Source organism: Sus scrofa, chromosome 5, assembly GCF_000003025.6.
Source record: "Sus scrofa isolate TJ Tabasco breed Duroc chromosome 5, Sscrofa11.1, whole genome shotgun sequence".
NCBI lineage: Eukaryota > Metazoa > Chordata > Mammalia > Artiodactyla > Suidae > Sus > Sus scrofa.
The window spans coordinates 89707070-89734786 of NC_010447.5; the positions used below are offsets into that span (position 1 = coordinate 89707070).

Sequence of the window (27717 nt, forward strand, 5' to 3'; positions counted from 1 at the left end):
TCACACCACTTCCACTTTTGAAACAACCTTGTACTATCTTTTTAGAAACTCCTTTCAGAGTCTTAGCAAGAAAAAAACTAGACCTTCCTTATAGTATTTAAAGATGTTCAGACTCCATCTTGTGGCCTCTTAGATGGCTCCCCAAATTTTTCTTTCTTTCTTTCTTTCTTTTTTTTTTTTTTTGGTCTCCATGGCATATGGAGGTTCCCAGGCTAGTCGTCTAATTGGAGCTGGAGTCATTGGCCTACGCCACAGCCACAGCCGCAGCCAATACTTGAGTGCCTGTCATACATCTAGCAGTACATAAAGGCAATGGAAAACCTTTAAACTCTTTCGAGCTGTTTTTTGTAATCTATGTGTCAGATTATAACCAGGGAATTTGAAATCATTAAGTTTCTTCTTGCCACAGATTTTAACAAAATTAATGGGGAGTGTTATATTTCTAGAAATGAAGGAGACAAAAGGAGACAACTCTTTTGGGACTTTGGATTTGTTTTGGTAATTAAATAGGTAGACAATCTCTCTGCCTTGATCCAGATAAAATGGCATGAATTGAAGAGATTACAGCAGCTATTTCCAGTTCACTTAATAGTGTTTGTTTACTTTCTACAGAGTTGGGAGAGGAACATGTTGAACTAGTAAAGTAATAATTATGTGTTTGTTTTTGCCTACAGCTAGAGCATGGACTAGGCTATATGCCATGAATAATATTTAAATCGATTGATCATCAAGTGTGCATCACTTCTCCTGTTCTGCCAAGACTTCTTCCTTTTTTGTTTGCATTTAATGGACACAGTCTTAGAAACATTACAGAATAAAAGCCCAGACATCTTCAGTCCTTTGGTGATTAAATGCACATTAGCAAATCTATGTCTTGTCCTGATTCACTGTTGTAAAGCATGAGCAGAGGCTAGAAGTACCATCCGGATTGTTGTGAAACGTTTAAAAGCAGTGGCCCTCTCTGCTTTTATTCTTTCCCCCATCATGGTTTAAGTATAAAGCACTGTGAATGAAGGTAGTCGTCAGGGTTAGCTGCAGGGGTGTGGGTGTTTTTCTTTTTTGGGGGGGAGTAGTTTTAATTTTATGGGCTCCTTTCCCCCTTCTTATGGTGACCTAATTGCATTGGTTAAAAGCAGCTAACCACTTCTTTAGAATATGCTCTCTAGCCAAGTCTAACTTTATTTAGACGCTGTAGATGGACAAGCTTGATTGTTTGAACCAAAATGGGAACATTAAACAAACATCACAGCCCTCACTAATAACATTGTGATTTTGCTGTCAAGTATAGAGTCCTCCCTTCAGGAAAAAGCTTGTGACCATTTTGTATGGCTTGTCTGGAAACTTCTGTAAATCTTATGTTTTAGTAAAATATTTTTTGTTATTCTACTTTGCCTTTGTACAGTTTATTTTACTGTGTTTATTTCATTTTCCCAATGTGACAATCGTATTTAAAAATTAAAACTGATGGAACATTCTGTTTTAGTCTTCACCACCTAACAAATTGAATGGCAAGAGAGAGATTTTGCCAGTGTCTTTACACTGATGCAAATTGGTGTTAAGATATCACTAAATGGAGTATTTATAAGCTGGCCCGAGCATGCCTGAAGCATCGGTATCTGACATTTTTTTACCTCCTAGAAATTTGAAATAAATGTGTTTGTGTCGTCTGATTAGTTCGATCATTAGTGTCTTGCCACAGTGTTTGAAAATTACTGTATAGGAGAGTCGCAGCACAGCCACCGTTGTGACTGGCTTTGTGTGGGACTTTGACACGTGCCACATTTGTGTCTGGCATTTGGGTTATGACCTTTCTCTTAGTTCTTATCTCAGAATTTCCTGTGTGACCACTGGTATATGTTACTAGGAAACACCAATCTGATAATCATGCGGGGTTTGCTGAGGCATTTACGAGTCTTCCTTGTAGACGTGCTAAGCAAATCTCAGGCAGCCAGCTTGCATAAGTGTCATCAGAAAGGTTTCTTTCTTAGCATCAAATCCTCAGTTAATGATTCTTACTGTCATCCTCTGACATTTGCTCCAGGAGCTCCTTTTATTCTTTAATTTGATATTCAGAAATTTTTTTCTGTATTGACAGAGTTCTCACAAAACTGTTCTTTCCCACCCCTCCATATCTAGTTCCTGATTCTGGTTCTTTTTAAGACCTAAATGTAGTCAGTTATAAGGATGTAAATGTTAACCTGTGAGTTGGAACCTTTGTCTCTTGGAGTTTAAGGTAATGGATGTTGTAGCCCATCTTAATTTTCCCGACTCTTATTCTCGTAACTTCTGGTTCCCGACTCTTATTCTCGTAACTTCTGGAGTTTCTTCAGAATGTGGTGTATTTTATTGTGCTCCTCTGTAAGATGAAGAATTATCTATTAAAATTACATTTTCAACATACAAAAAGTTTTTGATGACTGGTAACTGGTATCCTTCCAAATGAATGCATTTCTTGGAAACAAATGTTAGTTTAATTTAGAATGAACTTGTTCATAACCCTAATACTGTAAATCTTAACAGCCACTGTCATTTATAACAATTTTTAAGGTGTTTAAAGGTTGTCTTGCAGCTAAGGAAACTGAATCTCTTTCTGGGGCCAAAATGAGTGAAAACTCAAGCCGTTAATAGGGACAGGCTTTATTTATTGAAGGTAGCACCACTCATGGTGCTACCTAGTATTACATAGTAATTTGTAAGTTTTAAAATTCCAGATTTAAATCTATTGCTCTACAAAAATGTGTCTAAAATAGGACTCTGATAATATACAGAGTTTTTGAGTTACAGCAGTTCTGAAATGGAATGATTCACTGTTTTCATTTCAAATACACGAATGCCTAACTTAATGGCATCATGGTTTTTTCCTTTGTAATTTTGATGAGTCCCATCTTGTTTGGGTAAGACTTGCTTTCTCAACCAGTGGGCTGCATCAAGAGCCAGTGTGTCGCTGCGCTTTTTTAGTATTTAAGGAGCTCTGGGAGAGGCCAAGATAGAGTTCGAAAACTGGCAGCTACATCTGGCCCTGTGGCCTGTTTTCCTTGGCCCACACGGGGTGGTTGGTTAAAACATTCTGAATTCAATTGCCAACAGTTAAAAAAAATTGAGTCACATGTAGAATTCTGATAATCAGAATGATCTGAAGTTCTGGCCACAGCAGACAGGACCTGCCTTGTACAGGGCACCTGCTGGGAGGAGCTGAGTAGCAGTCATCCTAAGAAGAGCTTGTCATTCTTAGTCCAGTGACTCTCCAGCTAAAGCCTCCTCCCAGCCCACCTCCTTTCTGTAGACCCATTCCCTGTAGCCTTTGACTTTGTGACTCCTAAGCTTATGGACAGAGTTATTCAACAAGTGAGTGCTTAATACGTGCCCAACCCTGTATACTCCTCGTTGGGGATGCTGAGGTGAGTGAGGATGGCAGGGGGCTTTCCCTTCTAATCTAACATGGGAGGGGCGTGGACCAAGTGCAGGTGCAGCTCTGGCGGAGAAGGGAGGCTAGTCCTTGCGGGGGGCTGCTCTTCTGGACTCAACACCTCCAGGCAAGGGAATAGCATAAACAGAGTCTGCATATATTGATAGAGTGCTTCTTGAAAATCAGCTCTGCCTCTTCAGGAGCTTTCTGAAATCCTGAGGTGTTGATCAAAGCTTTGTGTTTTTCATGTGATTTTAAAATTTTTGTGGCTTCCTTTGCTGTGATTAGTTTGCCTCCACACTAGTTGGTCTTCTCAGAGGCTGCCTAGTGAGGCTTAGAGTTGAAATACGTAGAACTTAATTAAACGCTGCTCTAGACCAAGAACACACTTTACTACAAAATGTCAGAAATATTAAAAATAAATGTTGATTACATAAAAGCCATAGGTGCTATGGTTTAGCACTATTAAAGGAGAGGGTAACCTGGTGTCCTATAAAATACGATCAATACAATTTTACTAGTTAAATGGGACTAAATGGTGTTGTAGGGCTGATGGGAATTGGCTTTATTTTTCTATTCAGTGGTTCAGGAGTCTTTTGGCTACTTCAATTTTTCGTTGCAGTAGCTAAGGTTTAAAAATACAGCCTTATCTACAGAAGCTGGGCAAAAAGATGAAACGCCATGATTATAGGGCAGCTAATTCAACAGTCTATTTAAGAAAAATGTAATATTTCATTGGAATAATGTATTTTGGGGCTGGGGCCCACATTTCATTTAACTCTTTAGCATGCTGCTTAGTTTAAGGAATTATATCAGGGGTTTATTTTTAAATGACGTAATGCTCACAAAAGCAAAATATGTTGAATGTAATGAAAGAAATATTAAGAATAAAAATCTGTACTCCACCACCCAGACTTGGTGATACTTTGTTTCCTTAACTATTCCCCCACACCCACATTAATTTCCTTTTTTTTTTGTCATGGAGGTTGGAAATTGGGAGGATTTGTTCCAAGAGTTGGCTTTGCTGCAGCTTTGTATTACAAATTTGGCTGCAAGTTCCTATTAGCTGTGAAAGTGGGAGTTAGGCCAAATTTTTCCTGTTCAGTATAGAACTCAATGTGAAGAGTTTGGGGCTTCCCTCCTCCCCCCAGTTTCATCTTTCCCCCCTTCAGCTTTTCTCCTGCGCCAGTTGGTAAAGTGTTTCAAGGGTATGAATGTAGACTTGCTAATCAAGCTGAGCCTCTGGATTTGATGTAGTAGTTTCTGATTGGTTGAAGCATATGGTAGCTGTCTGAACATTTAAATCGTCCTTATTGCCTCTTGCAGCAGAGCAACAATTGAAATCCCATGACTGTGTAAAAGTACATTTTATGTTTTTGGCTCATTAAGAAGCTTAAGCATTTCTCCTCTGCTAATCATTTTTATCTATGGGAAAAATTTTTTAAATTATGACTAGTGGATGACCTCAGGTTCCTACCATTGTGGAATAACTGGCGCATTTCCGTACTCCTGATCCCTTCTCACCCACCATGTGACTCTTGGAAGTAGTTGATGATCTAGATTAATAAAGCCCAATAATTTTCTTTTTGGTCATGCCCATAGTGCGTGGAAGTTCCCAGGCTAGGGATTGAACCTGTGCCACAGTAGTGACCTGAACTGCCGCATTGAGTGCTGCATCCTTTAACCCGCTGCACCATTTAAGAGAATTCCAATAAATCCCCAGTAGCTCTTGAGTTTCATTATAACCAAGAGAGTTTACAAAGTATTCTGGCTTATGTTTAGGAGTAGACTACTCAAGACTTAAACCTGTCAAAGAAGCTTAGACAAGATAGGTTGGTTGCACTGGATTTGAACTTGGTGCTGATTTGCTTACATTTTTTTTCAGGAAGCATTGGGACTGTGAGTAACCAAAGGCGTAGGACCAAATCTTGCAGTCTGTGTTTTTTCTCATTCTGAAACAGTAAATATTTTGGGTTTTGTAGGCCAGTCTGTGTCAATTACTCAACTCTGCAAACAGAGCGAGGACGCATCCCATAGACAACTTTCAACAAACGGTCATGCTGTTCGCTGCTCTGATAAAACTTTTTCACATGTCACAGTATTTCTTTTTTTTTCAACCACTAATGTAAAAAACATTGTAAGCTTGTGGGCTATACAAAAACCATTTGGCCAGTAGGCTGAGTTACCCCCTCCCTCCTCACTGCTCATGTTAGAACCAAGATGTGCCTGTCTCTCCTCTGAGCTCTTTGAAAAAGTGACCTGTTACTGTTATTCCAGTAATAAAAAAGCTCTGTGGTACAGGTTTTCCTTTTTCTGCTTTGGTAATACATGTTTTGATAAATTATGTACAAATTGACCATTTATCAAACCTCTTGTTTTTCATAATTGAACATTTTCACATTGAAAATTTCTCAGGACGTTCATTTTAAAATGATACAGGATTTTTAGAGAAAATCCAAAATCTGCAGTCTCCTTTAAAAAGTATGACCTTTAACCGGTGATGCTGTGTAGTATTTTTCAGTTAGCATTATTGAGGGGACCTCCATCTGTGGCAGCACATTCCTCTGGTATCTTAGCTATTGAATAGATGACCATAATTTAATCCCCCAATTTGTGTGTTTAAATTGATGCCAGTATTACAAATATTGCAATACACATCTTTGACCATACTTTGATTGTGCAACTTGAAATGTTTTTGTTGACTAGATTGCCAGAAGTGGAATTGGTGGGTTATGTGCTTTTAAAATTTTGGTAGGTACTATGAGGTTGCTCTCAAAAATGCCATACCAGTTTACTCTGCATCATTACTCGAAAGTCCTTTTTGTGTCTGTATAATAGTCCATTATATGGATGTGTATTACTAAACATTACCCCTTTGGGTCTGGGCATTTTATTTCCATGTCTCAACTGGAGATAAGACTCTTGGTGTAGTAACTAGATCAAGAGGCATATTTCTTGATATACATCATTAATGGCCAAATCAAGTATTTTACTGACTAAGGAATGAGTTTGAGTAAAAATTGAGAAAAGCAAGATTTACAGCACTTTCATTGACTGGGACTGGTGTTTAATTAGAACCAGGAAATGTGATTTCCAGATAATGGGAAGAATAGAACTTTTGGGATCATAATTAATTGCTCCACATCGAAGTGGAGGAATTTAAGCCGTTGTATAATGCAATGCCATGATAGCCCTTAAGGGTTTTCTTACCTTACTGCTAGAATTTAGCCAATGGCACTAGTCAGGAAGGTATTATGATACCACTTACATGTGGACTCTAAAATAAAACAAATGAGCTTTCATGAAACAGTCACAGGTATAATAGAGAACAGACTTGTGGTTGCCAAGTTGGTGGCAGTGGGAGGGAGGGACTGGGGGTTTGGGGTAAGCAGGTGCACACTATTATCTACAGAATGGATAAACGAGGTCCTACTGTATAGCACAGGGGACTCTCTTAAATATTTTAAGCCATAATATAAGTATGTATAGCTGAATCACTTTGCTGTGCAGCAGAAATACATTGTAAATAAACTGTATTTCAATTAAAAAAAAAAACTCCTAACCCATTTCCATTTTTTATTTGATGTTTCCAAATGTAAAAAAGAGTCAAGATTCTTACACCAATTATCTCAAACGAGACCATGCAAAGCAATTTGAAGTGTATACAACAATCACTCCCCCTTCAGTTTTGCTGCTTTATACAACTGTGTGATTGACAGAAAATTGAATGGGATGTGCCTGGTTGGAAAATTTCACCTGTTTACAAAACAGAAAAAAACACCTGACAATAAACATGCAAAATAGTTGCTACTTTGTGTCTGTGAGTCAATTTACAAACTTTAAATTTAGGAGGCACAGGGGACTTGAAATTTTAGCTGCCCGATTTTATCCAACTACCCCACAGAAAGCACAAATGACAGTCCCAACACTGTAAACTTTGGAGGGTTGTGACAGTAGACACTATTTGTTATCTATAGTAGATTGACTTGTTGAGCTTGCAAATGTAGGCCTTTTTCTCTTAACAGAATTAAGTCTCCTTGGGGCCTTTCCTCTAATTTTGCTAGGCTGGGTTCCAAAAATATAGTGAAGAACATGTGAAAGTTAAAGTGTGACAACTGAAGTATTCTGATGCATTATACAAATTTTTGCTAGTTGCCTAAAGACAGGTGGTTTGCTAAATGGCACTGAAGAAAATCCTGACCCAGTGGTACTACTTAGTCCAAATGCTTCTGACCGAAGAAAATTATACAACAATATTTATAGGCTCACTTTTAAGAAATGGCTGACATTAATACTGTACATATTTTACATGTCAAATACATAGTCCAAGAATTTATAAAATAAGTCCATGCATTATTACCTCTAAGAATATCATGTACAAGATACCCAGCCCCCCTAGTACTTCTGACAACATTTCAGGTGGACACAGTCTTATATACAAAAACAATCCAGTTTCTCTGCTGTGTTAAATATAATTTAAAGAAACTTCAGAGATTACTGAGGAAAAAAAAAAAAACTTAGTCCATTTAAGATTGATACAAAGTGTCTCCATCTGTGGGATTTAAAATGTTTCCATTTTTAAAAATACACCCAGAAAACGTAACCTCTGTATCAAGAAAAATACAAAAATTCTGGAGGATCATGTTTGCTCACACTACATAATTTAGAATGAAATGTCACTGGTTAAAAGTTTTCCTACTTTACTCATTCCTCTGACAGCATTAATTTGTGAACTAATGATTGTATTTAGTTCAGCTGCATTTATGGCACAAGATCTCATTTTCAAAACAGTGGCACCAATTTTAAGTGTAACAGCACTCTTATTTTTAGCAGCAATTATATTTTTAAAGGTTAACAATTTATAGAACAAGTATATAACTATACTTATTTTCTACTTCACAGCCACCAGTTATGATATTTACAAAAAGCTAACGTCTACATCTAGAATCATCTTTCACTTGCCCCCATCTCCTTTCTGACTTGGTCAGGGGAGTGCAGGTGTTTCAGACAAGGTGTTTGTGTTTTAGATGGGATTCTTGGATTTAAGTGAATATAGAGACAAGTGTAAGACAAAGTAATTTTTTGTTCAGGTATGTTCCAGTGCCCAAATCAATAGTCATAAGATGACTAGTACCTACTGACCACCTATAAAAGATGAGATGTTCTGAGGTGCCCAAACAATCTAGGTCTGTAACAGCTGAACAAGAAGGCCATTTCACTCAAGTGGGATGCAGGCAGCACTGACTGGCATTTAAGGTGGTTACTGGTCTCCAGCAAGTTTAACTGAAGAGATGTAACGAAATTCAAAAACGGAAAAAATATTTTACATTGAGGGAACTACGGTTCTCATGTATTCTGTGTAAGGAGAGAATACAGATGAAGAAAACTGGCCAGTGAAAATGCCAACTCAAATTTCACGCATACAGACTTTCGTAAGATGTATCCATCGCGTGCATCTTGCTTATGGTACTTGCCTAACAATCACCAACTCCATAAACTCTGTGTTAAAGACTGCTGAGATATAGGGGAACTGGCCCTATTAGGTAGCTAGTCATATAATACCACGTGTGAAAACTGACACAAATGAGCTGACAAATTCCCGAAAATAGCAAAAATCCTTTGTCAAAATAGTTACTGGGCCACATAGAAATAGTTCAATCTGGAATCTGTGAATTAAAATTGTGATCTATGAAACAAATTTTGGGGTTGATGGACTTCTTTAATAGCAAGAATTACTGTTGTAAATTCCCATCAACAGAAGATTTGCTGAATGTTACTGCTGTGAATGAGAAAATAATTGAGAAAGTTGACCTGACAAAGAACCACAGACTGACATCGAATGGAAAAAAAAAAAAAAAAAAAAAAAAAAACTGAAAAAGATGCTATGAAAAATGCCATTCAAAATAACAAGGTGGGCAGGTGGGGGCAGGGGCACAGTTAAGGCATCTAAAAAAAATTCCACATGGCTTTGGCTTATTAAAATATTTTATACTATCTTTTTCCTTTTTTTTAAAGAAGATTTGAAAGCATCTGAAAAGCATGCAAATTGTTTGAAAACCTGCATGGCAAATTCAGACAGTTTGCAAGCGTCATTCAGATGTTGGCCAGGGAGAATAAAGCCTCTGCCCACGAGATCGCACATGGTGCAAGAGGTCCGTCCAATTCTCTATCTCACACTCGATGGCAGCCCAGAGGTCTGTGCAGCTGTGACAAACAAGGTGTTACTCTCTGGAAGGGAAGAGACTGTGGAATTGCCATTGGTTGGAGAACAACCCAGCTTTAGTTTTTCCAGATACTCTGCATGTACAGGCTTATGACACTGGAGAACCTTGATGGCATCCTCTACTTTGAACCACTCTCTCTTCCGTCCTAAAAAAAAGTGTGAAAATTGGATTACTAAAAATAATTAAAAAACAAGTCAATTTTAAAAAGCCATACCCTATTAACAGTGTCCCCTCAATCCTCCCCCGTAAATAGTGACTATTTGGTCGGGCGGAATGGTTTAAACAATGATATGCTGGAGAACAATTTTAAGGTAATTTAAATGTGGACATATATATTGATCATCTCTAAAAAAGTAACCAAAAATAATTTATGTAGTATTTGATTAAGAGAATTCAGATAGCAAAAGGAAAGTGAATTTACCTATATTAACAGAATCTTCCCAATCTTCTAATATTTCAGTGACAGTAAGAACATAAACATATGTTCTGTGCTTTCGGTCTTGGTTCTGCTTGAATATAAAAAGAAAAGCATTTTAATCTACAGGGGCTAGCCATGTATACATTTTTGAGTGAAAAATTCAGTTGTGGCACTGTTTATTTGCCACACAAGCGAATATACTCAATCATATAAGCCAGCACAGATGTGAGTTTACCTAAGACAAAATATTTAAAACATCACTTTTCATTATCTTTAAGAAACCATCGTCTTATCTCTATGCTTGGCAAACCAATTCATACTATATTCACAAGTTAACTGAAAGCACCAGGGTGAATGGGCAGGACAGTTCTAATTTTCTCTTACAGTTTTCTAAGGGAAAAGGTATAGTGGTTACTATTTTCTATTCAGATTCTATGAAATTTAAAGAGTGTTTATAAAGCATTAAGTATTATTACCTTCCCATGTGACATAAACTATTTATAATGTGTGAAGTTTTCTTCAAAAATCTTGTTAGCATTTTGAAAAATGTGCTATTAAATGGACCATGGCTACTCAGAATTACTGAAAACCCTCATTATGTTTTTCAGTTTAACCAGGAGATGGTGCTATTTAACTGGGTAAAGCATACACTGAATTCTGGAAAAGTCTGAATAGTACCTTAGGAACTTTTAGCAATTATGTATTCCAGGAGTCAACAACTCTACCAATTGCTATCCAATTAGAAATCTTTTTCTGAATTCCTGTATAAGGCTTAAAAATAAAATACGTAAGGACTATCTTTATATAGTCCAACTGGCAGGACTAAGCTAACCCTTAAACAGCATCTTGGGGGGAAGGTGGGGCTCACATGTCTGATATGCCATGTATCCGGGTATGAATCTTGGATGAAAATATTTTTGAGAATAACTGGGGTCTCATGACCTGACCTCATTTCTCCCCAGACTTAATAGAATACCTGTCTCTTCCAAATTTCCTCTCCACAAATTCCATTCTGCCTTTAGTTGTAACATTCTAAGAGAATTCTATGCTTTGCTTCCTCACAGTTCCGTTTCAGAACACTATGTATCTCATCCAATGTTACATACTGAAGCAAAGGGTACATCTCCAGACAGTATCAGTAAGAGATACTGAGGAGACTGTTACCTCCTCAAAAGTCTGTACCTGAACAGTATAGACAGTGAATCTAGAGTTAAGTCTATGGCAGCTCAACGGTACTGTCATATAAAAGTAATTACAACTGTAATAATGCTGTATAAAATTGATGGTATCTGAAAGTTAAGTAGCTTTTACTTCCTTCCCTCCTAATCCTTCTGGCTTGCTTGCCACTGATAGTTTTAGAGGAGTGTCTAGTTCAGGCTGCTGCCAGATTATCTGGCTGGTTAGGGAGGAAAGAATCATTAATTCTGTCAGCAGCAGCAAGATGAGGATTACTTTGTAACTCACCTCAAATACACCCAGGAGTCTGCCCAATTTTCCTTTGACTCCAGCCTATTAAAAAAATAAATAAAAAAGATGAAATGATTTTTCTTTCTGTATTTTATATCTTTTTTTTTTTTTTAGGGCCACACCCACGGCATATGGAAGTTCCCAGGCTAGGTGTCCAATCCGAGCTACAGCTGCCAGTTTACACCACAGCTATAGCCAACACCAGATCCGAGCCACGTCTGTGACCTACCCCACAGCTCATGGCAACGCTGGATCCTTAACCCACTGAGAGAGGCCAGGGATTGAATCCATGACCTCATGGATACTAGTTGGATTTGTTTCCATTGCACCACAATGGGAACTCCTATGCTATATATTTCTTTCTGTATTTTCCACTGTACAGTCCTCATTCAACAGAGGGTCTGGAAGTTCTGCGTTTGCCCCCTGCGAATCCACACTGCAAGCAATAGATTGGCATGGGCCGTTTCCTCTATCTTGATGGTGTGCATCGCTCAAGACCAGCCTCTAGGAAACCTTTCCCATGCCACACCAACACCCAAGGAGAGCCTTAGGACTCATCTCTCATTTATGCCCTAACTACTATTCAGGAAGTTTTAAATGGCACTTGTTCTATGCTGTTTTGCCTCTGAGTAAAAGCAAGTTCTATCATCGGCTATGAGAAAGCAAGCAGGCCAAGTGTGCTTCTGTGCATGTATGTGCACTTCACTATACTCAACTTCAAGGCCAAACCAGAAAAATGAAAGTAACTGGCTTCTTACTTGTTTGAAAAGGAACTGTAGCACAGGGTCAATGTCCCCGTGCATTCTTGCTCGGTTAATACTAAGTGTGCTCTAGGGCAAGGCCACCCTGTGACAGACTGATCACTGATTTACACTTCGTTATACGATTGCATGTTATACAATTCTAGGGGACTTCCACTTTGAATTCAGCTCTATTTTGCCAGGTACAAAAAGATGTCTGCTTAGCAAAGTGCTCACTGTATGTAGTCATACGCTTTTATTTTAAATGCTGCATTAGACAACCAAAAGCACCTGTGTGACCTGCCTGTCTTTTTGCCTTCTCCCTGGTATATGCAGCAAAGATTTTCTCAACCTCACACATAGAATGTGCTACTCTTCACCTCACCTCTTCATAAACCTCCCTCACGGCAGCACCGCCAGGCTCCTCCTCAGGCTCCATTCCTCCTCCCGGGACAATCCACTGGTCTGGGTACCGACTGCTGCTCACCAACAGCACCTGCAAGACCAACCGTAACCATAAACTCCAGCCCCAGCTCTAGGGACATTCACATTAATTTTTTTCCATGTTGTCTATGGCTGCTTTCGTGTTACAACAGCCAAGGTGGGTAATTTCAATAGAAATTATATGGCCCACAAAACCTAAAACGTTGTTTGGCCTTTTCAGGAAGTCTGCAGATCTGGGTCAAGAACAGCATTACACTTGAAATGTACACACACTTTAAAAAAACTAAATTTTTTTTTTTTTTGGCTGCACCTATAGCATGCAGAAGTTCCCAGGCCAGGAATCAAATCCACGCTACAGCAGTGACAATGCCAGCTCCTTAACCACTGCGCCACCAGGGTACTCGAGAAACTAACTGTATTATCACAGAGTGTCCTACACCAGCTCACTTTTCAACAGTACCTGAAATAATACAGATCCATCTTCTAAGTGAAAATTTGTGGGCTATGTTGGAGGAATTCACCCAAGTTAGGGGAGAAAAGACTATGATAAATAACCAAATGATGTTTATTGAAGGTAGCAGGTAAGACAACTGTCTTGAACAAAAATGTCTGCCAAATTACCTTAGTATATTGCCTTCAAGTAAATGCAAACAGGTCTCACCGGATAAATCCATCTACTGAGAACAAAGCCTTGATCCCAGTGTGGGTTCTGGTTTTCCGACATTCTGCCAGCTGTCTGCCTGCTTCCTCCCTACTGCCAGAGGAACTGTTGGCCCTCAGGAGTTCACAGCCAGCCTGGGATTCACCTCATACTTGAGCAAACTGCCAGAACTCAACCTTCCCCAGCTGGAAAGGTCCAGGCCGACAGTAAAATCCCACCTTTTCCCGCAAACCTAGAAAACAGAGTTGGGAGAATGAGGGACCACCGTTCAGGCACACAGTCCCCTCAAGGTCCTCCAGGTGAATAGCTGGCAGAACAGTGGCAAGGCCAGAGAAAGCACTGCAAATTAACACAAAGCTTGACAAAGCCTTAGCTAAAGTACTAGTGGCTGACCTTGAGGGCACCACCAGGTCCAAATACGGCAATTTTGGTAAAGCAAAATGTTAAGACAGCCTTAAATTTAAGCTTTCTTAAGTAATAGCATATAGGGCTTATGAATCAAAACTAGAAACTAAAGAGCCAGAATAAACAAATCTAACAAGAACTGGGAAACACAGGCTTCAACCAGTATGTCTGTAACTCTACTGGTCATAACATTCAATGAGTTTCATTCCCTGATTCACACTGTGACGGCTACCCCGGCGCTCTCTGTAAAAAGAACTAACTACCCTTGGAGACTTAGGAGTGTTAGTGAGTATTAAATACCTTAGGTCCTGGCCTAAGTACTCACTGTTGGCCATCACTAGCTCTTCTGCTTTCTCACCAATTGAGTTAAATAAGCGTATCGAGATAAGCTTATTCCCAAATTTTGACAGTTGTTCTTGTTTTTATAATTACTGAGTTAATGATGAAGTGATGGCAGGAAGGAATTATCCAAAAGGCTCTACAAAGATTCATTAAAAGTGGATTATTAAAAATTGCTATCAAATTAACTATGAGACTACTAAAAAAAGGACTGGAAGAGGGAAATTTTAAAAATCCAGCAAAAGTTAAGAAAGTGAACTGCAAATCAGATTTAACCTCTGGAAGCTTGCCAAGGATCTATGATATTCAAAAGGCTTTCACCCTATAAAAACTGGCAAAGGCATGTGGGTTTTAAGTTAAAAACATTTAAGGTACAAAAGTGTGAGATCTTGCATCAAGGGAAAAGGAAGTGGTAACTACGAGACCTGGATACCAGGTGTGTGTTAGGGATAACTGGTTTCTATTATCTGGATAAAATTCTTATGAGACAGTTCAATGTTCTCTAAGTAACCTCCTTGATTCCCGTCGTAATGGGATCAGACTGTGCGGGTGGCTAGCCAGAGGAAAAGTACATCTTCATTTAGTAAACAAGAAGTGTCAAAACTTCGATATTTATAATGTTTGAGTCCTGTAAAAATGAAGTCAGGGTCATGTATCTAGGTCAATGCTATTACGTTCCTACTTGACCAAGACAATCTTTAAGAAATTACATTAAGGTTAATAACGTTGAAAAACCATCAATACAGACTGTGTCTGTTTCTGAACTAACACTTAAGCTTCCTATTTCAAACCAAATCTTTATCCACAGGGTATCATTATGATATGACTAAGCTTCCAAATAATTTAGAAACCTAGAACTTATCATCAAAGATCCCCTTAACATTCCAAAAAGATTAAATTTAATCAAATAACTTCAAATGTACCTTTCCAAAGAAAAAAAAGATCAATTTAGATGAGTAATTAATACCTAAGGTACAGAAATGATAAGCATCTAAACTAGCTTAAGAGATGTGATAACAAGCCTTTGGTGTACAGATTTGAGAAGTGGTATGTTAATTACTTGCTTACTCATCTTCAGTACTTCATTTGGAGTTCAAATGAGGTCAAGGCTACAAGGGGCGGGGGCAGGGTGGAGATTAAGAAAGAACAAGAACTGAGGGATATACTCCATAGATAAGAGTAAAGAGAATTATGGCACAGGCCTGCCAGTGTAGAAGAGATGAATCTGAACAGCATAAGCAGAGACAAGGACAATTAAAACCCTTCCAATGCACTGGAAGAATCTAAACCTACAGAACTACATCACAAAGCATTATTATTCGGTATTTCCCCCGCCTCCTCTACAAAGCCACCTTAACATTCTATAATATCCCCAAGGTACTAGAGCTATAATATAGCTGTAGCATGCTAACTATGCTCTAAGTAAGAATGGGACTACTGAAGGAACAAAGGTAAGTTATAGAAGCATAGTAAGAGGATTCACCAGCAGCTAAGAGATCCATACATCGCTGTTCACAGGTCTGTAAATTCCTTTTCAACTACCTTTTGAGGCATATGAGATTTTGTGCATCCAAGATGACAGTCTGTCACCACATTAGTGACAAGATAACAAAGATGAAAGTAGATATTCAACCTTCCACATAAACCAGAGCTGGGAAGAAAGGAAAGATTTCTAAAAAGGAGGCTAGTCAAGCTACCAAGTTGCAGAGTTCCATTTGAATGACACTCAAACCCCAAAGCCAATGGGGTCAGAATAGTGAGAAGTGAAGACACTTCTTCCTAGATTCTAGCTCTTCCTCTCGGTCTGCCACTCACCACATACAGTTTCAGACCTCACCCTCTCTTCGTGTCCTGGGTGAAATCAATCACCAGTCACCTGGCATTGTTGTGAAGTCATTTCCCACACCTGCCCTTTTCTTAGATAGCTAATGTTGTAAGCATTTGGAATAGAAGTATTTCTCACTTTTAGTAAAAATAGTGTGTAGTGACAGTGGTGAGCCAGGCTTGGGTTTCGCTGGACAAAGGTTTGTCTGTGAATGGAATGACCTACAGTAGATTCTATGCTGTATCTGTGCTGGGAACGCGCAAGGGTGGGTAAACCACAAAATGCTATTCAAGGTCTTTATGATGCAGCTATGCCCTCGGAGGCTGTTAGTTTCCTATATTGAGGGGCCCCAAGTTACCCCTCTGTGTTTTCAGCTTTGTGTTTTCACTGCTCTTGGTCACAGCCTGCCTCCAGAAAACTAGTCAGTACAAATTGCTACTTCTTTCCCAGAAAAAAAAAAAAAGCTATTCTGAGAACCCTTCAAGGGATCCCCAAATCTAAAAATGAAGAGTTTTGGGGTGGTTTTCCTTTCCTCCCACATCGTCATGAACAAGGACAGTATGAATGGTTAAAACTATCATAGTCAACTGTTTCATAAGCATTTGGCCAAAATGAGGCCAGCAGCAGATTAGGAAGACCCACTAGCACATACACATTTCAAAAGAGTAAATCACAACAATACTTATTATAACCACTAACCACTGCCAACTGCTATTATTAAGCAAATCAGTACCACTTTTTGGACTATAGAGACAGAGTGCCCTAAGATCAGAAATAATAGCACATTTTGTGAAAATGTGTTTCACCCAAATTAGATGAAATGGATTGATAGATAATGGCAAATTGGCTTGATCATGACTTTTTCTCCTAGCATGTCAATATTCTTAAGTGACGGGGTAAGCTTTCACAATTAGAGAAAGCCTTGGTGATACACCAAAAATCGTAAGAAAGAGTCAGATACAAACCATACAGAAGTGCCCTCCCTTGAAGGAAGTGGCTGCCTGAGTAGGCCTCAGGTCTGAGAGCAGCAGTGCACACAGAGACGGAAGAGGTTGGGGACATTTCCCTGTGTTTAGAAAAGGCCACCTGTGGATAGTTTAATTTTGATTAGAGTGGCTTCCTCCTAAAGTAGTAGAGGAGCCCAGACTACTGGTCTGAAAAAGGTGGACTGCCTATTGATTCTTAGGTAAAATGCTGCTAGAGCTAAGTACTAATATTTCTTACTGGGATTTTTTTGTTTATTAGAGCACTGGTTTTAGAGTTCCATGGGTTTTGAATCTATTTTTCTCAGCAAGTCTTCGTTTTAGTGTATGATTTTGTAGAACCCAGACATTTCGGGAACATTTGGCATTGAGATTCTACTATCTGTAGAATGCAGCCCCTGGCTCAGGAAGCTCAAAAGCTTAATTAGAGCAAATGTCCAAATGAAGTTCTTATGACTGTTTTGTCAATGTTTCTCATTTGCAACTGTGCCTGGATTCCACCCAGGATCAAGTCATTTCTATTTCTCTCTTTAGCACTCTATCCTATTTTGCTGCCAGATCATTCTCAAACTTGAATACATCTAAAATCAAAATGTTCCTTGTTCAAAAGAGTTCCTTTCTTGACTAGCAACTCTTCTGCCTTATATTTAAGGTGTTTTTCAGCCATTATTTGTTCTATTCTATCCTAAGCTGCAGCCCAACTAGACCACAGGCCCAAGTCTTCCTGCTTGTGATGCTTAGTCCTTCCTTCCCCACCCATTGAAATCCAGCTCCCAAATGAATGACATTGGATCTTAACCCTGGAGCACCTGATGGTACTTTTATCTTACTTGATTTCCCTTTATATCAGTCATTTGTCTGACCTCCCCCTACAGAGTATGTTCCTTAGAAGCTGACACTTTCATCTTTGCATCCCTTTCCAACTACCATATATATGCAGATATGTTCAGTGGAATCCACGGTGGGTTTTGTGAATGTTATTTGTCCCCTGTCACTGCACAAGCACACTATCCCAGCTACTCTATGGGATAGTCATTTGTTGTCTGGTTTGGAAGCCCAACTGCTAAAACGAAGGGCGGTTCCCCCACAGAAATAACTAACTGGAGAAAGGATCAAATGAGTGTGAGATTCAGAAATAAAGGACCAGGGCTCAAAATGATCTGCGGCTTCTGTGACCTTGGGACAAGTTACTTCTGCTGCCTAATTTCTTCCTATACAAGTGCTAATGCTTATTATTTACCTCAAAGGGCAGAAAGAGATAAAATGGGACACAAGATATAAAACCACACCCAAAAGAACAAATACTCTGCTGGCAGAACATCCTTCCTTCCTAAAATTTCTTACCCAGTTTAAAACCTGGTCTCGCGAGAATGCCTTCAGTGCACAGAGCCAGTCAGGACACCGCATAGCTTCTGAGGGTCAAACAGCAATTACTATTTGATTTCAACTTAGACTCTATAAACACAACCACAGCAATGAAGATCCTGCAGATCTAAACCAGACATTAAAGTTGGCTGTGCATGAGTTAGAGAATTCCAGAGCCTTCCCTCAGAGCATATTGTGTATTAAAGGGTTTCTTAACCTCCAGGTTATGAGATTTACAAAGCTTTAGGTAATAACCTATCTACCAAATTCTCCAACTCTTGCTCTTTACTTCATATTAAAATGTACTGGTCTCCTGACTCACACAGAGGCTAGGAATTGAGCATTTATTAGTAGGAACAACTTTAAAGCATAAAAACAGCTCATTCATCTGCTGAGGAACTTCCAAAGCTCTCCTTAGACTTCGCTTTGCCATTCACACAATACAGCTCATTTCAGTTTCCTCCCATTTCCCATTATTTTCCTCTGGGAACTTTTGTTTTTACAAAGCCTGAATTCCAAGTCCACGTTATGGCAAGACTTCAAAAGTCACCCCTTTCAGAAAGTCTCCCAAGCTCAGCTTCACAGTATCTCACTCATTCAGCAAATCTCATGCACCCAATCGCACTGGGCTGAGCCCCACGCCAAGAGCCCCGCCTCAGGAGCAGGGACCAGATGCTGATTTCCAACCCTACCACTTCCTAATTATGTCATTTGGCCAAAGTACTTATGTTCTGCATCTGTCTCCTCACCTATAAACCTGCACTAAGAAGATTAAATGTTACAAACTTAAAGGTCTTTCGGGCAGTGACCCGCACTTAGTAAGCACCCAATTAAGGAAAAAACTACACAACAGTGAGTCAATCAGGTAAGATCCTTGACCTTTCTTGGTCAGTATGGGCTATGGTATTCTTTTATATTCAAAGTTTGTTTTGTCCTAACAGGGCTCTTCCCCCAAGGACCTTCTAATCTTTTCAATAGAATGAGATGTTTGTTGACTTTGTAAATGCTACAAACCTTTCCCTCTCTCCTTTCTGGCTCTCCCGTGTAGGCTCAGCTCAAAGACACCAATTTCCTTTGAAAACTCCTTCAGAATTTAAGTATAACTGCTTAAAAACCTTCATCAGAGCATTGGATGAGAACTAAAAGGTTTCATTTCTTTTCAAAAAATAAAGGCAAAACAAGTGTTTGAAGAGCACCCATCTGAAGCACTTTGATTTCTGTTAGCATAGTGAGAACAACTAAGCCACGGAGAGTACATCATGTCATATTCATCCTAACTACAGGGATTAGCAATAAGGAAGCCATTAAATTCCCGTCTCCAGCTTTAGCCTGGTGTTTTATTGGACACTGTTGCTTATGGAAGCAAAACTCAGAATGGTACTGTTTCCCCCGTCTAACCATTTTAGACGTGGCAATACTAAACGATTTTCACTGGCTACCAGTCGACCATTACTGCTCTTCGAAAATTTAAAACAGTGGGCCATTTCATAATTCAATAAATTACAGAAATACGTAAAACAGTGGGCCATTTCATAATTCAATAAATTACAGAATACATAAAACTTGCTCTCCAGGAAAACTTCAAAGGCCTCACTACCAACCCCACGCTGATGGGTGAATTACAGAAGACTGTTCCTCTCCTGATTTCAAGCCAAACACAGAAAAGTAAAGCTCTGATAAATATGCAGAGAGCTAGAGATTACTGTTTGAAAATGGCAACTTTGCCCACCTCCATCTTCTTCCTTCTGGCATGATTCCACCTTTTTCACTAACCATCTTTCTGCAGTTAGAAAACTTTAAAAGCTGTTTTTTTTTTTAAATCAGCTATTAATAATGCTAAGTGCTTGTGAGTTAAAGAATTCACTTAAAAAGTGGAATTGACAGAACTAGACCTAATGGGTTTTTATTTTAAAGCACGGATCCTGTTTGGATATTTCACAGACATGCCTAGATTTAAGCATAAAACGCAAACTGCAGTTAACATGGGGAGGAAAATGTAACAGAGGCAGAAGGGCTTGGGCTGAAACACGCCATTTCTACTCCCTCGGTTAGCGCTCGAGGTTTCTCCGGCTTTACGCTCAATTCGCAGGTTAAGATGGTGACTCCCGCTAGGCGCGACCTAGAGGGCCCAGGACCTGCCCCGGCTCCCGTCCTAACCCAGACCCAGTAGGAGAGCATGGGGCTGGCAAACCCCTTTGTTTCCACAATCTAGCCCGAGAAAAGGCAGGAAGGCAGGAGGGAGGGAGCCCATCTCTCCCAGTCCTAGGGCGAGACGGGGGGTCAGGAGGGGAAGGGGATGGAGAAAGGGAAGGGCAAGGGCAAGGACCTCCCACCCCAGCCAGCCCGAACCCTACATCAGCCCCGCCCCAGCGCGCCCGCGGTGGGCACAGAGCGCGTCGGCCTCCCTCACCTCGTCCTCCTGCTCGCTCCGGAAGCAGAGGCACGCCGCCCGCTTCTTGAAGCCCTCGCGGTCATACGTCCGCGTCTGGTTGGGCTTGAACTTCATCATAGAGGCGGGCTCTTGCTGCCGCTTCTGCTCCGGCCGCCGCCGCGGGGGCCCGGCCGCCGCCACCCCGCCGGGGAATGGGGGGCGAGGGCCAGTCGGGGCGCAGGGAGGCGAGGCGGCAGCGCGTGGAAGGCGCAGGGAGGCCGGGTCAGTCCCGGAGCCGGCGACTGCTCCGACGCGGGGCAGGGCGCGAGCGCCGGTCACTGGAGCCCGGGTGCTGGAGAGGAAGCGCCGCCTCTGTCCGGGCGTCCACCGCTCTCCATGGAGCCCGCCTCCCGCTCGCCTCCGCTCCCGCCCGCTGCTGTTGCCGCCGCCGCCGCCGCTGCCGCGGGAGGAAGAGCCAAGCTCGAGGCACGCGCCACAAGGAGACAGTTGCAGTGACTACCGCCGACTGGGCAGCAGCGCAGCGGCAGCTTCGCACCGCCCCCTCCGCCGTATTTAAGGGGGCCGCGCCCGCCCCGCCCCGCCCTCGCGCGCTCCGCCCTGCGCGCGCCTCCGCGCCTGCGTGCCGGACCGTTGCGGCGGGGGCGGGGCCTGGGCGTTCCGGCGGCCGGATTGGGGCGGGCGGGCGGCGCGTGCTCCAGCCGCGCGCGGGGCCAGGCCCGCTGGGAGGCCTCCGACGCGAAAGGAGCACAGCCCCTCTGCCTGTTTGTGGCTCCCCCGGTTTCCCCTGTGAGCGTCTTGGCCTCTCCGCGAGAGCGGGTCTCACCACAGACCTCCTCCGCAAAGTCGCTGCCTGGTCAGGAGAGGCCAGGAGGTGTCACAGCGAAGGCCGTCTCCTCAGGGTAGCCGTCCAGAGTGCGCCTGTCAAGTGCGGGGAGAGAAGCGAGCGGAGGCCTAGAAAGGTGAAGACTTCGGTTGAGAGGTTTTGTTGGTTTTGTTGGCAGGGAAAGGGAGAAGGCACATCTCCTTTACATTTTTTAATCTTTGGTCGGGGGTCGCTTGTGTTCTTTCAAGAGTCAACTCAAAACACAAACAAACAAAAGCAAAAAACAAAAAAAAGAGCTCCTGTCGTGGCTCAGTGGCTAACGAAACTGACTAGGAACCATGAGGTTGCAGGTTCGATCCCTGGCCTCGCTCACTGGGTTAAGGATCCGGCGTTGTCGTGAGCTGTGGTGTAGGCCGTTGCCTGTAGCCTGGGAAGCGCCACATGCCTTGGGGTCGGCCCCAGAAAAGACCAAAAAAAAAAAAAAAAGTCACCTCTAGCTTGAACCTTTGTTTGAAGGCGCAGATAACATCTTCCACTTTGTCCCACCCTCAAGGATGCATTCCTCAATGCCAGCAGTGGCTAGTATCTCCTAACCTCATCTCGGGCCTAAGTAACAGGCGCAGCTAGGTGCTGGGGCCACGTTGCTCAATAGAAGGGCATGTCTGCTACATAGGGGCTTGCAGTGTCTCTGGGACTTGGGACAAACAACTTTTACGTTTTCCTGCAAGTGCTAAAATAGGAGCCAGGGGGCCTATCTTAGGAAGGTGGGGTTTTGTTTGTTTTTGCCCACACCCGTGGCATATGTTACTTTCTGGGCCAAGGATCCAATCCACCCCACAGCAGCCACCCCAGCCACAGCAGTGACAATGTCAGCTCCTTAACCCACTGAGCCATCAGGACACTGCTTAGGAAGGTGCTAAGGAAGTTCAGGGGAGCCCCTCACTCCCACAGTCTTGTCCCCAACACAGAGCCCTGGCTGTGTAGGTCCAGCCACATCTGACTGTTCATACTTCATTCCTAGAGGGCCTACTGTGTGCCAGGCATTGACATCTAAAATCAGCCCTGCCAGGAACTTAGGCACTTGAGGACAGACAGTCATGCAAGTACATGTAAAATTACCAGTGTGACAAAGTCTCAGATGGTAGAAGGTTTTATAGGGAAATTGGACCAGATCTGCAAGTCAGACAAAGCAGCAGGACAGGAACTGAAGGAGGAGGAGGAGCTAAGTAGACCAAGAGCCTGGTGAACTTTCAAGGCTGAGGGAACTGGGCCTTATGCAAAGTCCAGAGGGGAAGGGAGAGAGGAGAGTTTGCAGAAATGAAAGAAAAAGGCCATCTGGCTACAGATTGGGGTTTAGGGGTTCAGGGAGCTGAGCTCCACCTCTGGCCCAGGGAGCTGTGTGTAGTGAGCTCACAGTCAGCGCTTGGGAGCCCTTGGAGAGCTCAAAGCAGCACATCAGTCTTCGTTTTGTAGACTCTGACCTCTTTTATGTTAAGGACTGATGAATCTAACTCATTTTCTTACCCCCAGAGCTTAGCAGGTACAAGTTTGTACAATGAATTGCTGTTGAATAAGTAATTTAAGAAATGATGTTTTTTTTTTTTTTCTTTTAGACAATGGTTTCTCCCCTTTATTTTATTATTTTATTTTATGTTTTAGACACACTGCACAGCAGGATTGTCACTCAGGTATGAGGATGACCATTTTGTACCTTGATAAAATTACTAGTTTTGACCCATGTGTCTATTTATATGTTACTACTATTTTTAAAGCTGATAAATGAAAGAAATGATGTTTTGGCGTGGCACAATTGGAAATCGTATCGTATCTGTGCAGAGACCTTTTCTAAGCCTTAGCTTAGAGAACCCACTTGAAGTTTATTTCCAGATTTACAAACAGGGACAGAACACAGCTAGCTAGGGACTCCTGAACAGCTGATATGGAAATAATTATTTTTAGATAATTGATTCAAATTGATAAAATGCTTAACCTCGCTGTAGTCTTTTTAAGTGACAAGGAAGATTAAGTTTCTCTCTGCTTAAAACTCTTCAAAGGTCAGGCTTCTAATTGGCATTTAAATACTAGTTGATTGAATGTTGGTTCACTCAAGCCCTTCCTATTTAATATTTATGTGCGGTGAAGCACGAATCAGAATTAACTGGGGAGGAAAGAGGAAGATGCCTGCAACTAACTCAGCAAAGGAAGGAAAGGCAGCAGCACAGAACTAGTGAACCTGAACATAGGCCCATTCTTTTTGATTCCGGAGCATAGGATCTGGCTGAAGAGATCTTGAGTTCAGGTCTCATGTGAACCCAATTACTAAATTACTATATGTAGCTTTTCTCATCTCTCAAATGGTTATAATATGGCTTATACTACCTTGTACAAAGCTTAACTAAGATGTCACAGTGGGTCTGGAAGTGCTTTAAAACTAGAAAGCATTTAAAGAAATGTAAGATTAAGCTATTAACGAGGAACTTTTCATTGGGTATCTCTCCTTTTTCCTTTTCCCAAGAAGTAGCAGCGTGGAGTTCCCATCATGGCTCAGTGGTTAATGAACCCGACTAGCATCCATGAGGACGTGGGTTTGATCCCTGGCTCAGTGGGTTAAGGATCTGGCATTGCTCTGAGTTGTGGTGTAGGTTGCAGACTCGGATCCTGAGTTGCGGTGGCTGTAGTGTAGGCTGGCATCTATAGCTTCAATTTGACCCCTAGCCTGGGAACCTCCATATGCTTTGGGTGTGGCCCTAAGAAGACAAAAGACAAAAAAAAAAAGTACAGTAGTAATGGAGGGCCAGGTGCTTGGTGAGGGCTGTGGATTTTCACACTGTGAGCGAGGGTTCTTCATTTAAAAGGAATTCTACAACAAATGAAGACTGCTTTGATACTATGAATAACTCCCCCTTTATATTAATTACCTTACTATATTATTGCAGTTATTTGAAAGGGACCTAGTGGACAAGGAAACTTGTGTGACTGAAATGAGAGAACAGAGAAAGGCTGAATTCCAAATGCTGGGTCTTCATTTTCCTATGTCATTTCCTCAGAATTAGGGTGTGGGGGCACATCCCAGCCCAAAGCTCTGTCCTTTGTGTTGTCTAATGTGTGTTATGCATCTGAAATGCACTATTCAAAGCTTAGATCATGTTCAGTCAGATCATAATTGAGATAGATGCAAACTTCTTTTTCCTCTGCAGGGCCAGTAAGGACTGGTCTACACTGGCTGGTTTCCTTAGAACTCAGAGTCCAATTTCAAGTTAATCTTTGTTTAGTTCACTTACCACTGTATTGTCTTACCTAGAACTTATACACAGAGCCATTTCTTACACTATTTTCAAATATTTGGAACCTCAGAGAGGGAACTGGTTTAACCTTGCCTGTGTAGGATACTTCTTTTACCTAGGTTCTTTTAGCAACATAGTAACAGAGTATCTTGGAGGTTGCTGCCTTCTCTTGTAATTGACTCACAGTGTTACCATGAAGTAAGTTCTTTCTCTCCTGGTAAAACCAATCATGACAAAGATCCCTTCCTATGTCTTTCTGAGCCTTAGCCAGTGTTGGGCGCCTCTCATGATCTCATTTGAATGATCTTGGCAGCAGCCCAATGAGGCAGCTACTATTTATTGTCCCCAGTTCTCTCTTTCCAGCCCACATTCTTAACCCCTGCACTGTATTACTGTGCACTTGTCCCATGTCTTCTATTACATGGTGATTATTATTTCATGTGTGTTGTATTCTAACACTGGGATTTCTTTCCTTTTTAAAATGAAGAAGGAGATTTGTTTAAGGTGGAATCTGGAAGGACACTCTTACAATGAGACATGAAAGTGGAAGTCTTGATTAACTTCATATCACCTAGGAGTTCCCGTTGTGGCTCAGTGGTTAACAAATCCAACTAGGAACCATGAGGTTGCAGGTTCGGTCCCTGGACTTGCTCAGTGGATTAAGGATTCGGTGTTGCTGAGAGCTGTGGTGTAGGCTACAGACGTGGCTCAGATTCCGCGTTGCTGTGGCTCTGGTGTAGGCCAGTGGCTACAGCTCTGATTAGCCCCCTAGCCTGGGAATCTCCATATGCCGCGGGAGTGGCCCAAGAAATGGCAAAAAGACAAAAAAATAATAATTTCATGTCACCTAAAGTGACTTTTTTTTTTTTCCTTTTACCAAAGGCACAGACTAGAATGGAGTGAGCAAAGTTTTAAAATTAAAAAGCCTTAAATTAGATTCAAGCTTTAGGGTTAAAAATCCTAAAAAGAATTCATCAATCCAACCAGTGTTTATAAAACTTTAAAAGCAGACTGGTTTGGCCATTTATAATCATCTCTTTCATTGAAATAAAAAAAATGGTTTCCAGATTTGCAACTCATTTTTATGTGTTCAGTTTAGTGCAGAGCACTTTGTTTCCTAAACATCATGTTTGTATGCAGTTCTCTGTGGCTGGTAAAAATGTTTACTGGGAAGCACACCTCCTCCTTCTTTATCATTCAGAGAAAGGTATATGCCAAGTACTTATCTCCTTGGCAAAGGCATGACTTAACATTTTCACCAGCTCCCCCTGGACAGCATTTTTAACTTCTGTTTCATTTGGAGAGCGTCGTTTTTGCTATATAACAATTGTGTGTGTGTGTGTGTGTGTGTGTGTGTGTGTGTGTGTGTGTGTGCGTGTGCATATTGAGGATAAAGGCTAAAAAAAGAATGCTCACATGAAAACACATGTTACCAGCTGTAATGTATGAACTTGTTTTGATCTAGATTCAAACATCATCAGCAACAAAAAGACATTTAGAAGATAATTAGGAAATGTGAAACTGAATATTTTATGATGTTAAGCAACGATTGTTACTTTTGAGGGCTGTGATCATGTTTTAAAAGAGGAGTCTTTACCTCTGCCACCAACAGTGACAACAGAACAAAGTAGAAAACATCATGAGGGAATGGAAACAACAATATATAAGCAGTAATAATGATAGCTGACGCCGACTGAGTGCTTCCAATGAGGCAGTCTGTGTTCTGCATTACAGTTTTTATTTTCCATATCATTTCCATTTTGCAGATGAGACTGTTGACACACAGATGAGTTAAGTAACTTATCCAGTTCACAAAACTAGAAGGTGGAAGTGGAAATAAGAGCTGAACTCAGGATTTCAGAACTATAATTACCGTCACAGTGACAAACAGTGAAGGCAGAGCTAAGAACCAGAAGACGCAATAGCAGTCTCTGATGGATGCCTTACCTTTATCTGGAGGCCATACTGTATTTAGATGAAGGTAACTGGGAGGTGAATTTGCAATCAGAACTCAAGTCCTGGGCAATGTGAAAGTTTCTTACACGCCTGAAGATTGAACTAAGTCTTTGAATGCTCAACAGCTTCTTATATAAAAGTCTTCACTTTTTATTCGAAGGAATGAAGTTGTGGAAGCCTAACAAATATGAATAAAAAAAAAGACTGGAAATTAGTACATTGACAGTATTTTGACAATTGAGTATCTTTAGTACTGGGATTGAGGGTAACTTAAAAATTCTTATTTATGCTTTTTGTCACTTTCCAATGATTCTACAGTATCTATCTATTGCTTTGGTAATTTTTCTAGAAGGAAAATCTTGGAAAACAAGCACTAGCTTTTCTCAAACTCCACCAAAGATTGATTGCATCTGTTTGTAGTGACTAAAACAGGGGAGAAGTCTTTGAACTTTTCTAGGATCATTTTTTATACCTACTAAGTGAATAACTTCCTTTCATCTTATAGATATAAGGGAGAAAGAGATAAACTCAGCTATCCAGAACCAAATTAATGAACGTGTATAGATCTTTTCTCATTGTGATCAAATGAGCTTGTAAAGACTCAGAAAAGACTCCATAGGTTTTGTTTTGTTTTGCTTTTTCACTCCGTAGGTTACTAACACTTGAAGTCCCTTAAAAAGGGCCTGTAAAGGATAATGAACCTCTTAGGGAGTTCCCATTGTGGCTCAGTGGTTAACAAATCTGACTAGTAACCATGAGGTTGTGGATTCGATCCCTGGCCTCACTCAGTGGGTCAACGATCTGGCATTGCCGTGAGCTCTGGTGTAGGTCGAAGATGTGGCTCAGATCCCGCATTGCTGTGGCTGTGGTGTAGGCCGATGGCTACAGCTCTTATTCGACCCCCTAGCCTGGGAACCTCCATGTGCCACAGTGTGGCCCTAAAAAAAAAAAAAAAAGAAAGAAAAGAAAAAAGAAAAAAGATAAT

The 27717-nt window shown here is 41.1% G+C and overlaps 2 protein-coding genes across 3 annotated transcripts in view; one reads left to right on the top strand and one right to left on the bottom strand.

Moving 5' to 3' along the window:
* UBE2N (ubiquitin conjugating enzyme E2 N) overlaps positions 1 to 9276 on the top strand; it is a 43040-nt gene extending 33764 nt beyond the window's left edge. The window contains 1 exon segment of the mRNA XM_005664262.3: positions 675 to 9276. Coding sequence (XP_005664319.2) covers positions 675 to 715 — 41 coding nt within the window. The 3' untranslated portion in view covers positions 716 to 9276.
* NUDT4 (nudix hydrolase 4) lies at positions 6943 to 21191 on the bottom strand. Of its 2 annotated transcripts, none has more exons than XM_003126721.5 (5): positions 20688 to 21191; positions 12641 to 12751; positions 11513 to 11557; positions 10052 to 10139; positions 6943 to 9775 (listed from the first exon to the last, which is right to left on the bottom strand). In XM_003126721.5, the coding sequence occupies exons 1-5, from the start codon at positions 20784 to 20786 to the stop codon at positions 9573 to 9575; spliced, it is 546 nt and encodes a 181-aa protein (XP_003126769.2). In that variant the 5' UTR covers positions 20787 to 21191; the 3' UTR covers positions 6943 to 9572. The 2 variants fall into 2 exon arrangements, with proteins under 2 accessions (XP_003126769.2, XP_005664320.1); XM_005664263.2 differs by having other exon boundaries at positions 10052 to 10136; positions 20688 to 21189.